This window comes from Ischnura elegans, chromosome 5, assembly GCF_921293095.1.
Source record: "Ischnura elegans chromosome 5, ioIscEleg1.1, whole genome shotgun sequence".
Classification (NCBI taxonomy): Eukaryota; Metazoa; Arthropoda; class Insecta; order Odonata; family Coenagrionidae; genus Ischnura; species Ischnura elegans.
In genome coordinates this window covers 85,612,208-85,627,185 of record NC_060250.1, presented here as the reverse complement: position 1 = coordinate 85,627,185, position 14,978 = coordinate 85,612,208, and the positions used below count along the sequence as shown (strand labels likewise).

At 38.0% G+C, this 14,978-nt stretch overlaps 1 protein-coding gene across 6 annotated transcripts in view; it reads left to right on the top strand.

Moving 5' to 3' along the window:
- The first annotated feature begins 11,961 nt into the window (after positions 1-11,961).
- The window catches only part of LOC124159168 (CCR4-NOT transcription complex subunit 1), a 60,229-nt gene continuing 57,212 nt past the window's right edge, over positions 11,962-14,978 (top strand). For 3 of the 6 annotated variants that reach the window (XM_046534789.1, XM_046534788.1, XM_046534787.1), the window contains exons 1-5: positions 11,962-12,278; positions 12,730-12,939; positions 13,021-13,198; positions 13,278-13,379; positions 13,463-13,623. In XM_046534789.1, the coding sequence (XP_046390745.1) occupies positions 12,177-12,278; positions 12,730-12,939; positions 13,021-13,198; positions 13,278-13,379; positions 13,463-13,623 (753 nt within the window). In that variant the 5' untranslated portion in view covers positions 11,962-12,176. Of the gene's footprint in view, positions 12,279-12,729; positions 12,940-13,008; positions 13,199-13,277; positions 13,380-13,462; positions 13,624-14,978 lie in introns of those variants that run through there. The other 3 variants (XM_046534785.1, XM_046534784.1, XM_046534786.1) reach the window with 1 other exon arrangement.

The window sequence follows — 14,978 nt, the reverse complement described above, 5'->3', positions numbered from 1 at the left end:
AAAAAGATAGAGGTAGGATAGATATATTGGGGCTGTGTGAAGTGAGGTGGAAGGATAGTGAGGATTACTTGATTAATAATTGCAGGGTTATATACAGTGATATGGAGAAAAGTCAGCAAGGGGTAGCTTTAGTATTAAACAGGAAGATGGGTAATTGTGTGGTTGGTATAGATCAGGTAAGCAACAGCATTCTGGAGGTAGAAATTTAGGTGTAACCCACCAACCTTGTGGTGGTTCAAGTTTACATGCCCAATAGCAATCATAGGGAGGGAGAAGTAGATGAGGTGTATGAACAGCTCGAGGAAATAATTGGAGAAACCCTTGATAAGAAAAATCTAGTAGTGATGGGGGACTGGAATGCTTCAGTCTGGGAAAGGAGGGATGGAAACAAAATATGAAAATTTGGATTAGGAAAGCGGAATGACAGGGGAGAGAAAGCCGCAGAATTTTGTTGGAGAAACAAGTTCTTCATAACAAAAACACATGGTTGAATCATCATAAAGGGCAGAGGTACACATGGAACAGTCCAGAAGATATGGGGAGATATCAGATAGAGTACATCATGGTAAGAGGTTTAGGAATAGTGTGAAAAACTTGCTCAGCTTTCCTGCAGCAGATGTGGATTCAGACCACAACCTAGTACTTATGAAATACAACATGAGATTCCAAAGAATTGCGAAAGTTAGAAAGGCGAAGAAACGGAATGTAGAATCTTATAAGGGGACTATTAGGAGAGAATATCAGAAACTAGTGGAGAATAGTATACAGGAGATTGAAGATATGCGGACTGTAGAGGAAGGGTGGGATGAGATTAAAACAGCAATAGTGAAAGTGGCCGAGAAGTCAAATGGCTACATTGACAGTAGAAGGATAAAGAAGCCATGGGTAATAGAGGAAACAATAAAAGAAAAGGAGGAGAGAAGAAAATGGAAGAACGTGTACACAGACCAGGACAAAAGGATGTACATGCAAATATGTAAATAATAAATTACAGCGTGAAACTAAGAGGGCAAGGGAGGCTTGGTGGAAATGATAGAGAAAGGAAATATAGAGATTTCAGAAGGAGGAAGAGGTAGGCGCATTGCACGCCAAGGTAAAGTTGCTATCAGACAGCAAAATGAGGGCAAAACATGTCAAAAGTTGAGGCTAAAGATGCTAACCAAGCGATGAGGTTCAAAAAAGATTGAAGGAATACGTGGATAATCTGTGTGACAGAATGAATATGCCAGAAAGATAGAATTTGGAGGAGGATAATCTTGGGTGGGGATCGTAAACGTAGAAATGGAGAGCCCTTCGTGATAAGAAGGATAGGCATATTGCACATGACAAAAGTGGTACTGCGGATATTAAACAGATGAATGGAGGCAAGAGCTAACAAGTATTTGAGTGACTATCAGTTTGGATTCAGAAAAAAAAGTCAACTCGAGATGCAATAGTGGTAATCAGGTCTCCAGTGGCGAGAAACCAAGAATATAACCAGGAAGTGTGTGCCTGATTCATGGATTTTGAAAAAGCGTTTATGTAATAGAGTGTACTGGGTAAAGCTAATAGTTTTCCTCAAGAATACAGGCATAGATTGGAAGGATAGGCGACTCATTCATAATATGCACATGGTTCAGACTGCACAAGTGAGGGTATAGTGGACAAATAATCTGGGTGGACAAACATTCTGAGGAGTGAGGTAAGGCTGTCCACTATTGCAGTTGCTTTCTTTCATGTACGCTGAAGAGATGGTAAGAGAGGCATGGGATGATTTGGGAGCTGGATTAAAAGTGGGAGGAATGATATTTAAATCAGTGAGGTTCACGTATGATCAGGCATTGATTAGCCAGAGGGGGGTGCAGGCCCTAGTGGGTGCGTTACACAAGCGCTGTTAGGAGTTTGGCATGATGATAAATCACAATAAGACCAAGTTATGCGATTTTATAAAGCATCACAAGCTAGGAATGTGAGACTCTAGATAAAAGTGGGTGAGGAAAAACTTGAGCAAGTAGAGCAATACAACTATATGGGCAGTGCATTCGAGGAAAAAGCATACAGCAGTGAGGACATCAGGAGGAGAATTGCATCAGCAATAGAATTTGTTCATGAACAGGAAGGAGCTAATGAGAGGATTGTTATGTGAGAATTTAAAGAAAAGGTTACTGAAGGGTCTCATCTGAGTGTTGTACTTTACAGTGCGGAAACATGAACACTTACGAAGGACGACGAGAGAAGACTGGAGGCATTTGAGATGTGGGTGTGGAGAAGAATAGAGAAAGTAAAGTGGATGGAAAGGAGGAAGAAATGTTGGACATGATTGGTGAGGAGGAGCAGCTTCTATATGAGAGAAGACAAGAGGTGAGGATGGAGCTAGTATTTAGCAGGGAGGGAATGTTGAAAACTGTGTTAGAGGGTAGGATGTTGGGTAAATAAGGGAGAGGAAAGAAGAGAAAAGGATTATTGGATAGAATGAAAGAGAGTAGGTCTTACTGTGCACTGAGGAGGGAATTCCATGAATGAAGAGGAGAATGCCAGAATACTTCTTAAATACTCTATGCAAACCAACTGCAATCCGTAGAATAATTTAATAAAAATGAATACTTTAAACACCTCTGACATTAACCCTTTATGTCCAAAGTTTTACATGGTCACATCATATTCAACAGTAGTTAAACAAGTACATATGAAGTAGCATATTTTTACTTTTCTACCTGAGTAAATTATTATGCATTCCGTTGGCTTGAGAATCTATAATTTATTAAAGGCTTCATCGCAATTAGAACATACAGTAGTTACAATGCAGTGACAATGGTTAGAGGTTATTCATTTATCTATTTTTTTAATTCTATAGCATAATTATGCAAAAGCTGAGAAAGTTAGCTCATTATGCACTGCATATAGGTTGTACCACACCATTCTCCCCTCTGGGTATTCTGATGATTATATCCCACACAGAGCCAAAGTCCTATACAGAGCTATATGTGCTTTTGATGTGAATTCATGTCTACATTAAATGCACATTTAAATCACATTTTTGTCTACACCTCAAAGGTACATCAAATGCACATTTTTGCTTGTGCATTTCAGGTACATTGAATGTGCATTGTGTATGCACTCATTTCACTTCATTGGGATAAGTGTAATCCGTGGTGGGTCCAGTGATGGGCTAGGGTGGGCTAAAGTCCCCCTCCCCCTTTGGGTATCCAATTTACACTAGATGAAATGGTAATTTTGTTCGGACCGCCACTGTTGTGAGGTTACCTCCCAGGTCCCCCCACATACACCCTCCTTGTCCCTATTCTGGATCTGGTGCTGAGTGTAATGAATGAGAAGGAGTGAGGAATGCTAAAGCAAGAACGAACTTAAAAAAGGCAATTTAGTACTCTTCCTCTCTTTAATTTTTTCTCTCAGATAAAATGCTTAGAGACAGCTCATGAGAATGCGGTTCAAAGTGCATCAAAACTGGTAGGGGGAAAAAAATAAAAAGTGGAAAACTAGCAAGTAATTTCTTTTTAATAAAAGTAATTTCACCGACCTGAACACTTCCCCTATTGATCAGAATAGGGTGGTTTCCTATTTTTTTTATTGCCAATAATATCTTTTTTTGCTATCAAATGAAAAGTGAAAATTTTCAAGCACGTGAAAATGCGACGGCTAAGCATGAATGCTGGGAAAAGCCCGTGTGACGTCATTCTGGTTCAGGCTGCCACCATGTGAGGCCACCTTGGTACGAGGCCATGAGTGCCGCTATGATGCAGGCTGCTGGTAGGTAGCAGAGTACTCTGCTAGTAAGTAGCACTTGGCTTAAATAATTATTGTTAATACCCTATCAAACGAAGAAAACTTTCCCACCATAGGCAATTTTAATGAGTGATTAGTAAGGGATGTTTCTCTGAGCTCTGTGCCACATGCATGCATTGGTAATCTCAGACGATATAAACTCCTGACAACTCATACAGCATCTAGGGTCCCTGTGACATAATGTGGAGTGGCATCGCATGGCTGCCAATATGGCCTTTTTCAAATGACGTTAAAATTGACCATTAGCATTTGTCTAAACTGGGATTTCTGAAACCAAATAATTTGTATATTATGAATACACTAATGGTGGGTAACGAATTGCAATCAATTCCTTTCTTTTTCTTTGATGAAGGAAACTACCCTATTACAGATTAGATAGGTGGCTGAATGAGTTATTACACAGGGTTTTTAATGAGGAATCTGCAGTACTTCAGTAAGGTGAATAATTTTGAGCCCTTTATGTCCTATAAACATGGCATCGCAACTCCTTAGTTACTGAGCTACGGCAAGCAAACATTTTGTTGGATGCACTTTGCAGTTTCCATGGAAACTCTGAATAACATAATGTGCAATGATGAAAGGAATCTGAAATTTGTGCAGGTTGTGCTTGAGATATGTGTCAATCATTGATAATTGTTTTTCAGGTTAATGCTGCATTGACTCATTTTTGGAGGGTGAATGTCAGGCAAAAACATAAAAATAATGAATAGAAGCTCTGCAGATCATATGGACCCGAAGACGGGAGCTAGAATGCACCTGAAACTTGTTCATAAAAGATAAAGTCGACATGACATGAACCCAAAAAACAATTATCAATTTAATCATCATTGCAGCATCCTTACCAACTGTTTCATTCATTTTATGCTATCCACGAAGACAATGGTAGCTTATTTTTACAATGCAGTGAACCTAAACACTGTGGTGAATTCATTCATTTTCAGTTCCTCACCTCTGTGTGAATATTCGATTGATGTCGCTTATCAAATCATTAGTTGAATGTCTAAAATTATTCCCGAGTCCATTGTAAAAATAAGCAACCATTCCCCATACCATGTTTGTAAGACAAAAAGTGCTAATATTTTTGTCTCCCCTACCACCTCCTGAAATATCATAGATTCCCCCTGAAACACCCAGTAGAATGGAATAAAGAGAATGGGAAATATATATTGGATAAGGGAAAGCATTAATCCATCAACACATTGTATTTCCTACTAGCGTATACAACTCAATCAAATATCTCCCCTGATTTTTGAATGAGCAGTTTTTATAGCAAGGACAGGCCAAATTGTAAAAAATAATGAAAGAAAAGATAGTGCCAGCTACACTAATTAGCCAGCTGGAGGGCTGCAGCCCCTGTTGCATGCGTCAGAGAAACTTGTGTGAGTAAAATGTGTGAACAGAGAGGAATATGGCATGAAAATCAAACCCAAGAGGACCAAAATTATGAGGTTTAGCATAAAAATACGAGCAAGGCCATAACCCATTAGTGCATCAAGTTATTTTTGTCAAATATTCATTTAAAAAGTAATTATTCTGGCTAATAAGGTTCATTTTAACTTGTGTATCCCATTTTTAAATTTTTACAATCAATAGTTTAAATAATATAGCCCATCTGATGCCATGCACAGGGAGCAGTAGTATGTATTGTAGTGCATTCCCATGGAAATTTTACTAGAAGTATTTAATGAATGAGTACACTAATCATGACAGTGATTTACTATTGCAAAGCAATAAGTAAACAGCACATCAAGTGGAAACATAATTTATTTTGACACTTGTGCATGATATTTGCCAAAACATTTTGGATGAAGCCCAACGTTGCATTTACTACAAATGAATTTTGCTTACCATTACACTCTACGTTACGTCTTTCAGTAACAATAAGTAATGGCTAGAGGTTTAGGCGATCAAATCTAACAGAATTAATGAGAACAGGGGTACGTTTCCCTTGGATAGATGATTTTCAAATTGTTTTTAGCATAATCAAGGCAAGTGACCAGCAAAATTTCAAAAGAGAATCTTTTCTGTTCGGTTATTCGATAAAGAAGCCACACATTTAGGCACACAAAAATTGGCTGATGATAGCCACCACCATTCATTCTGGACCTATATGGATCAATATACTGGTCCATTTGATCAATTCCACCCATTCCTAGGCTATGAGATAAGAAAACTTTAGGCTGAAGTACAGAAATCTTGCTTTTTTTCTCTCTTGACAATCTTTTTGTTGTACCGACGGAAAACTTTTCATAGTTTGTTGCAACAGTGATGACACAATAATCTTTCACCTGATAAGTAGAGCAATATTACAACTTTTAAAGCAATAAGCACCTCTTTGTTCCTTGACCATCATCAACTTTATCTCGAGAGGACACTTTTCTACTCTATTCTCCTGTATTGTACCACTTGCACAGATATTTAGGGAAGCAAGGTGCCTAATGAGTTTCACAGTAATGAAGTAATAATAAAAAAAACTCATATCTTATATCTTTTGGTACATCAGCAGCATTTACAAGGGGTACAACAACAACTGCACTTAGGCCGAATTGTAGAGGTTTGTGGGCATCTGAACCAGTGTACACTTGAAATGTGACCTTAAAGCCAATACTGGTATATAAGGCCCAATTTTCAAAACCAAAATGAATAGGCTTTCCACTGATACATTGTTTCACATGATGCTTCCCATAATAAGGTATCTTACTCTCAACAATCGATTACTTCTTCTCTAGGCTGCCAAAAAATTCCAAGGCAGTTTCAAGCATTGTCAAACATAGTCTGATTTTGAACAGACAGTCGCTTCCTTCACTCTGTGAGCTGTATTTCAGGAGAAAATGTCGTAATATTGTTTCAAATTGCTTACAGCAAATGCTTTCCGATGAATGTAAGGGCATATCATTCTATTTGGACCAAAACAAACCTTTATAAGAATATTATCCGACCAGCGTTGTGCGGGAAAGATAGTTCCCAGAGAAGGGGAACCTTAAAACTTGGAATTCATGGTCATATTGACCTCTCAAGAGAGAAATATGAAAGAATGTAAGAAGACACACGATCTATCGCAATGCATGGTTAGAAGGACAGCAAGGACATTGGTAGGCCATGTACCTGTGAACGGTGGAGTTGCGAGAAAAGGCAGGATTGGAACTGGAAGATACACAAATATGGCAGAGCAAATAAAGATGCTATGGGAAGGTGGGAGAGTATGCAGAGGACGGGGAATGGGTGCTAGGTGACGCTGAGTGCACTTGCATGGTTCGGTAATGAGAAAATGATACACAGGACGCATGGGACGCAGCCAAAAGTAGCATGGGGGCATGAAATACACTATGTATGAGCTAACTTTGGTCGCAATTCGTGCAGCCGTATGGAAACGCAGAGTGGGCAGGCAAAAAGACATCCTCTTTTACATAAAAAAGATTTAGCATTGCCTGAAACTATGATTTCACTGAGGAATGTCATAAGTTCCTTCTTCTCCAAAGCTAGGTTCACATTATTATAGCATATATGCTGCTTTGTCGGCAAATAAATAAGGATAAATAAATAAGGAGGTGCCATTGGGTTTTCATATTTGTTTATTGCCAAGGCCAATAATCTTTTTATGGATAGTTACTTACAATATGCTAGTATTCCACTGTTAAATAAAATTAATTTAATTTTATTATTAGATATACAATACTGGAATAAAAATTTGTGGTTAAAATATAAGATCAGCCATTTTTAGATTGCTACGAGAACTGACCCCCGTGCATGATGTCTGATATATCAGATGGTCATTTTTCAGTGTTGATCAAAGATAAAAAATATTACAGAAAAAAATTGAGAAAATATAAAATAAAAAGATCAACCTTTAGAACAAAAATGAGATAAAATTTACCATCTTATTGTGCAAAATACTTCAATAAAAAATAATTTACGTACCCCATGTGGGTGACTGAAAATTTTTTCAATACCATGTCTCACATGGATGTTTCTCAAGTCGATAAATTTAAGGAGGGAGCTAAAATTTTAGCGCAGCTGTGAAGACAGACATCCATTTGAACTTAATGTAGCATCACAATGTAGTGCACATCAACTGAAGCCCAGGAAAAAAAGATATATCAGACACTATGCACCATTGGTTTAGTGGCATCAGATAGGAGGTATTTATGAATAGGAAAAAGCTGAGGATTGGATTGTAACGTAAGAGTGTTAAGAAAAGCCTAGAGAGGAGTCTGATATGGTGTCTAACACTTGATAGTGTAGGAACAAAGACACTGAGGAAAGGGGATTAGATAAGACTGGAGGCATTCAAGATGAGGATCCAGAAGAGAATTTAAAAGGTAAAGTGGACTGTGAGAAAGAGGAATGATGAAGAGCTAGAAATGGTGAGCAAGGAAAAGAAACTTCTTGAGAGAATATGTAAGATACAAAGGATTTGGATTGAGTGAGTACTATAAGGAAAATAATCCATGCAAACCTTACTCAACACACATCAGTGTGATCTATAACCAATGTTGGAGATTGAGACAGCTTCCTGGATCAACCCATGAAAAGACAGAGACCACTATGCATTAATGAAAGCACTGCCATGGTTGGTATGGAAGAAGTATATAGGCAAGCACAAAAATGCATAGGGGCATTGTTATTTTGAGCAATTTGTCCTGGGATTGAGCTAAGTTAAAGTCAGTCTTGTTTCACCCACCCATTATTGACTCAAAACCAATTTAAATGGTGAAGAAGTTACTCTCTCCTCAGTATCTTCATGCGCAATCTCAATTCAGATCTCATCCTTATGTTTGCTTCGATACACAATGCCTTACTATAGCACATGGCTATGATTTTAGTTTGTAAGGACTTCTGCATGGAGAGAGGATGAACTAATTGGTGAATGCAATGTGAGAGAGTGTTGAGCGAGCATGTTGTCACTTGTGCAGCTGAAAGTCATACCAGTCACAAAAGTGGTTTCATCATTACATAAATACTTTTCTTGTCATACTGGAGAAATACAGGCTATTTGACAACCGAGAGAATTTTCATCCGTATACAAAAATATGTAAATTTCATGTAAATGTATTCAGTCTGTTTGTTCCCCTAAACTGCTTAGATTCACATAAAGCTTCAACTAAACAATAGGACAAACCCAGTCACTGATCTGTGCTCACTTTTTCTCTACCGTGTTTTACACTTCTAAGTTGTTTAAGGCATAAGTTCAAATGATTTTCACGCACAAGCTGTTTCCTTTTTGCCACATGAGAAAGAAAAATTTCATAGTTACCTCTCAGCTTCCCATGAATAATGAGAACATAGAATAAATATTTCCCGTTTCTGCCTTATAAAAAATACTTCCAAACCAAATCCTTATGGTGTGAAGTGGTCCTAGGAAAGTAACTGGCTCTTTCACCCTATATGAGTAAGACTATGCACAAGCCCCCACTCTCACCCATCTTAATCAACCTTTGGGATGAATATCTGAACGAATGAGAATACATAGATATGGATTAAAGAAAATATACATGTCTGAAATGATGTTTCTACAATGTACATAAGATTTCAGAGTTTTAAGTTCAGGAAAAATTTTGCACACAAGACTTGCCTTGCACCTATTAATACGTTAGCTACAAATATTTATAATAAATAGAAAAGATATTACGTATAGATAAGTATGTACATGTATGTCTCAAATTATACAATGATATCCATCCAGTGGCAAGTGTTCTGGGAGGAGATGAAGCTAGAATTCCATGATCTAATTGATGAGTGAACTCAGAACACATTATTTCTTATGTTCAATTTGGTTGAACTATGTTATGCCACTGACTACGGCTTCCATAAACAGAAGCATTTCCAAAAATCCCAGCTACTTAAAATTTTCCTTCTTTAAACGAATTGTAATCAGATAGCCCCTCAATTTGAATGAATATTTATCTTGGCCACTACCTATGACTCCACCCTAGCACCCAATGGAATCCCCAGTGCCTTTCTTGAAAATATCACTGAAGCACTGCTGGAAGACAAGCTGAAAACCCTTAACCAACTCTAGAGTGAGGGCACATTTCCAGGGGCTAACATCTTCTACCTTAAGCCTAAGTACAATTGACATGGTAAATCAGGAACTTGGATAGCGTAGTGGTCTGCAACTGGACAAAGAAACCCAAAGGCCTGTGGTTTGATTCCCCATCCAGGAGCATTTTTCTAATGGCAATTCATGTGAATTAGAGCTGTTTATGATTTGAAAAATGCTACCAAGGCGATGGAAAATTATAATAACACACTATTACAAGAATTTCAGTGCCAACCTTCTTGTTTTCATAAAAAAATAATAAGGCTGTTTTAATAAGAAGTGACTTGGCAACTGATCTGTTAAACCACATCCCTAAAGACAAGTGTCCCTAAAAGCTGCAAATTCTTATTAACTCCCTCAAGTTAGTGTATTGTATAACCAGGGAAATATTTCCAGCATGATTTATTCTGCCATTTGTCACAGTCAAGCTCAGGGATTGCATCACAGGAAGGTTATGATGGGCCGGCTAGTGGGGATACACTCGTTGAGGCTAGACTCATAGGTAAGAATTTTATGCCTGGACCTCAAAAGGGGAGAGGATGGAGGCACCACCATGATTGGAGCCCACCAATATCTCCGGTGTAAGGATAGTTGCAGAAGGGAAATTTATTTTCCATCATTTGTAATCACTGGATTTTTTTGTATCCCAGAACACAGACATGATATCCATCAGCAGGCAAGAATGAAAGATGCAATATGAAGTTTCCAGCAGGTAGAAAGAGCTTATGAGCACCAGGGGCAGGTTAAGGTCATCGTTTGGGAGGATTCATTACTTTCCGTGGGGCCTTGGTGGTATGCAATACCACTCAGTGATAATGTGTCTGATGAGCACAGACTAGTGGGTGTTAGGTATTTATCAATTATCTTCAAAAATTGTCACTTAAATTCGAGAAATAAGATCTGTATTTGAGAGCCACCATAAAAATTAGGTACCATGTTTTTAAATTTTCCCAGCACTAATCGAAACCCATGAGCAGGTAGTGTGCAAGACATCAATGAAGCGAACTATTTCTAGTTTTTTGCAAGCATATCTATGCTGCAAGAACCACATAGGTAGTTGGATGACGAATGATATTGCGTCAGTTAAACAGCTTTGAGTCGGTTTTTTAATGTTGGGTTTCTAGACACAAAACAACATGCACTGCAATACGACGAAATAGCATCATTTATAATAAAATGCATTATGTAACAATTATTAAAGTAAATCTTGATAATATTAATCGAAGAATGAACGGTCAAAGGAAGATAGGAAGAAATGGGCTGAGGAACATACGGAAATATGTAAAGTAGAATCTTGGCACGGATGTAGCCACTAAATCACAATTGCTGAGAAAATATGGTAGAATTAGTACGAAAATTACAATACGACACATTATCGTCAAATACCGATTCATCAGGCGATCAGAGTGAGCGAGAGGTACCACGAGTTAAAATGTTTCTAACACTTCCTGTACACTTTCAAGAGTAGCTTTTAACCACTGGTGTTTAGCAAATACAAGCCACAAGTGCGAGGTACTTTCACTGTCCTACATTCATTCTTGGTTATTCCACGAAGTGTTTTATCTGGACCTCCACCTTGGCTCACAATTACCATCATTTCGATGTCAGAAGCGCATAACTCAACTAACTAATAGATTATTAAAATAAATCACGAAAAGATAAACAATTCTAGTTTAAGAGCTACCAGTTTGACCCAAGGTTTCTCATTTTAAACTATGGCTTCACGGATGGTTAAAAAAGAAGTCCCAGATTTGGTACCCCCGATAAAAGTAACTTCATGAAAAGATTGTAGACAAGAAATAAACTCGTTAAAGGTTGAACATGCAATGCTTACTACCATGAACATACATGTATGTTCATGCTTACTACCCTTCTGGGAAGGGAACTAGAAATACTGCAGTACGCAAACATTCACCTCACATCGCAAACATATCTTCTTCCAGCCAAACATCACGACGCTAAGTAACAAATCCGTAATTACAACACGTTTTTGCACTACCTGGTTATTCATCCTCCAATGACTCACACTTGAAAAATCAGAAAACTAGCATAATAAAAAAATCACAATAAAATAAAACGCCAACTACAACCGCCGACACCGCCATCTATTCATTTACGGGCGTTTACGACACTTGCCGAAAGAGCACGATGGGACATTACTGTAACTGCTGTTGTGTTCGCCATGATGTTGTTGTGAGATTTGTATTATAATTTTCTTCCCGATGTTGGACTTAGGATTATATCAATGTAGAAGTTACGCTTACAACAACAGGGGGAACCAGGGAAGCTTTTCGTGGATACCAAAGAAAGCTTCAAACGTATTTGAAGCTTTCGAGGCCGTATTCATGGAACTATGAACCTGGACTCGTTGTCTTTTACCTTGTCACAAATAAGTTATTTGGTTGTAAATTTAAATAAGAAAAATCACAAATCAAGTGCTCAGGAAATATCGCGTGTAAGTATGACTATTGGATTGCCTCTTTTGAAGGGAATTTGTCCCCAGATCCCTTAATGCTCTAGTCAGCAAAGCGTAAATGCGCTGTTGTCATTGCGACTCCTAAAGTAGATATTGTATGCTTTGTTCCATTTTTTTGCATATTCGGGGCATTTTAATGGTTTAATCATGCCATATATCCACATTTCACATTATAATATGCTTCAATGTGGAATTATTGCCCATTTATTGCCATATTGAAGAAAAATTCGCTTGAGATCAATGTCAATGCACTGTTCTAAGGTGCTGTATTTGATTCAATATGTGCTACCACTATATTGTGAAGTTATTTATATCTCTCGCACGAGCGAGTAACTTAATAATGGGGGTATATTTTATTTTATCAACCGTTGCACTAACCTGAAACCCCTCATTTCAGTAAAATTTAAGATTTTTTCTATTACTTTATCAGCTGGTGGCATTACACGGCCTAGAAGCAGATCGTCACTTGCTGCGCTGTCTCTTCTCACACGTCGATTTCAGTGCTGAGGGAGGCAAATCCAGCGGCAAGGATTTTCACCAGACTCAATTGCTCATTCAAGAGTGCTCCAATTTGATTGCAAAGCCAAGCTTCTTATCAAACCTTTGCTACGCGATCGATAACCCTCTCCACCACCAAAAGGTCTGTCTAATTTCTCATTTATGTCAATAGTTACTTAAATGTTTATTTACAATGGAAAACTCATCGTATTTCTCTCTGTAGACGTTGAAACCATCTGCACAACTTCTACAGCAAGTTAGTAAGGTATTAAAGCTCACTCCCATTCAAGAGGTTGTATTTGGCTTTGCATTATTGCATTCCTTCAATCCAGAAACCCAGAGTTACGCTGCTCAGTTCGTGAAGCAAAAGCTGCCTGATCTCATACGCTCATACATAGACGGTAATAATTAATTTATGGTGGGAATAAGTGGTGTAAATATCTGTGATATGGGGATTAATTTTACCGTTTCGTTTCTAAGGGAGGACTAGTAGTCTTCAGGAAGGAGGTTTACACGACGCAGCTCCAGAAGTTTTGCATCTTATCCTCAGTAATCTCCTGCACGGACCTAAAGACCAATTTGGTGAGTCAAACAAAGCTTTAAATAGTTTGTGAGCTATCTCGGTGATTACGGCCTCAATCTCTCAAATCATTTTTTGCTTATAGGTGTTTGGCCAGAAACTAAAGAGGCATTCCTAAAGAACCTGTGCAGGGATTTTCACCGAGAGCTGGTGCCTGTTGTGCTTGCACCTTTGCTGTATCCCAACACTCCAGATTTTCCTATGGAAAAGGTTGGACAGGAGCATTCAGCTATGGCAAATTCCTTGGTGAGTTCTCATATTTTGCATTTGCTGATGCAAGTAGATGCTGCTCACCATGGCTTAAGGATATGTGCATCTCTTGTCATTTTTCTCTGTGTCCAGTTTACCAGGGACTGGAATTTACACTGTTGAGGGAAATGTGTTATTGAATTAAGACATAGATTCGCGGCATATTAATTTGTTCAAGATGTGAAAATGCGTGAACGATTTTGGTGAACAGAACATATTCAGGTGCATAAACCAAATTAGAATAGATTATATTTTCTGTCCTTGCATTCAATCAAATTAGGAGGTCATATGGTGCATTTTCATGGCGATTCTCCCTTTCATTTTTAGCTTAGCACTTTAACTTGAACATGCTACTGTAGTGTGTGTCCAGGCCTTTAGAAACATTTCACTGGATGTGAGGGACATCGGTTTTTGCTAAACTTTTTTTTTCAGTTTACCTTGCTCACATTGCCCACCATGTATCCAAATTGCACATGTTGAAAACAATCCTAATAACACTGGAGAGCATCAATTAATGAAGCCGGTTAACTTTAGTAGGCCTATGCCCATGTGTGTTCATCAATGTATTAATTCTATTGATGTTAGACTTCTCAGTAATAATTCAAATTTGAATTCCTTCTTCAAGTTTATTGCCCCGTGTGTCAATGAAAAGAGTTCTTATGAAAAATAATCAGTATATAAGATTTTTTTGCAGCAAATTTTGCTATGAACTTAATACTGCTGATGTAATAGCAGCAATTTTCAATGAATCAAAAGGTTTTTTTTTCACTTATCCACTTCTTTCAGTTATATATTGCAAGCAAGGGTTATCTCCCATTACAAATATGTATATTGATGTACAACGTAAATCGAATATTTCAAGAAATTGCCATTTCTTTGTTAAGGCATGAGACGTCTCGCCCCATCATTTCCAGGTGATGATTAGCTTTATTACTAAGTTTTTGAAGGTGTATGGCTCAAGGGGGACGTTTTTCCTTCTTCAATTTTATTTTCATGCTGGTGTTAGTAATTTTTAGAAAATATGGAGGTACACAAGCGTTGAAGTATGAATGTGGAAGGAGTATTACTTCACTGGTATACTTAGTAGTCTTGTTTGTTTTATTGCATAGAAATTGGTGCAGTATGTTGGTATCAAGAATCATTGGTGTGCAACTCGTCTTGTGAAGTTTTTGTTCCTACTTCTTTCACAAGACACATCACAGTTTTATTGGCTTCTAAAGGCCTGTTTACACAGTACATTAACACGTTACGGGTTAATGTCTAAATGTATGAACGCGAGAATGAACGGCAAAATGCACCGTGTAACCACCCAACTTGTGCGAATGCATGCACAGAAAATAGAACCTGTTCTA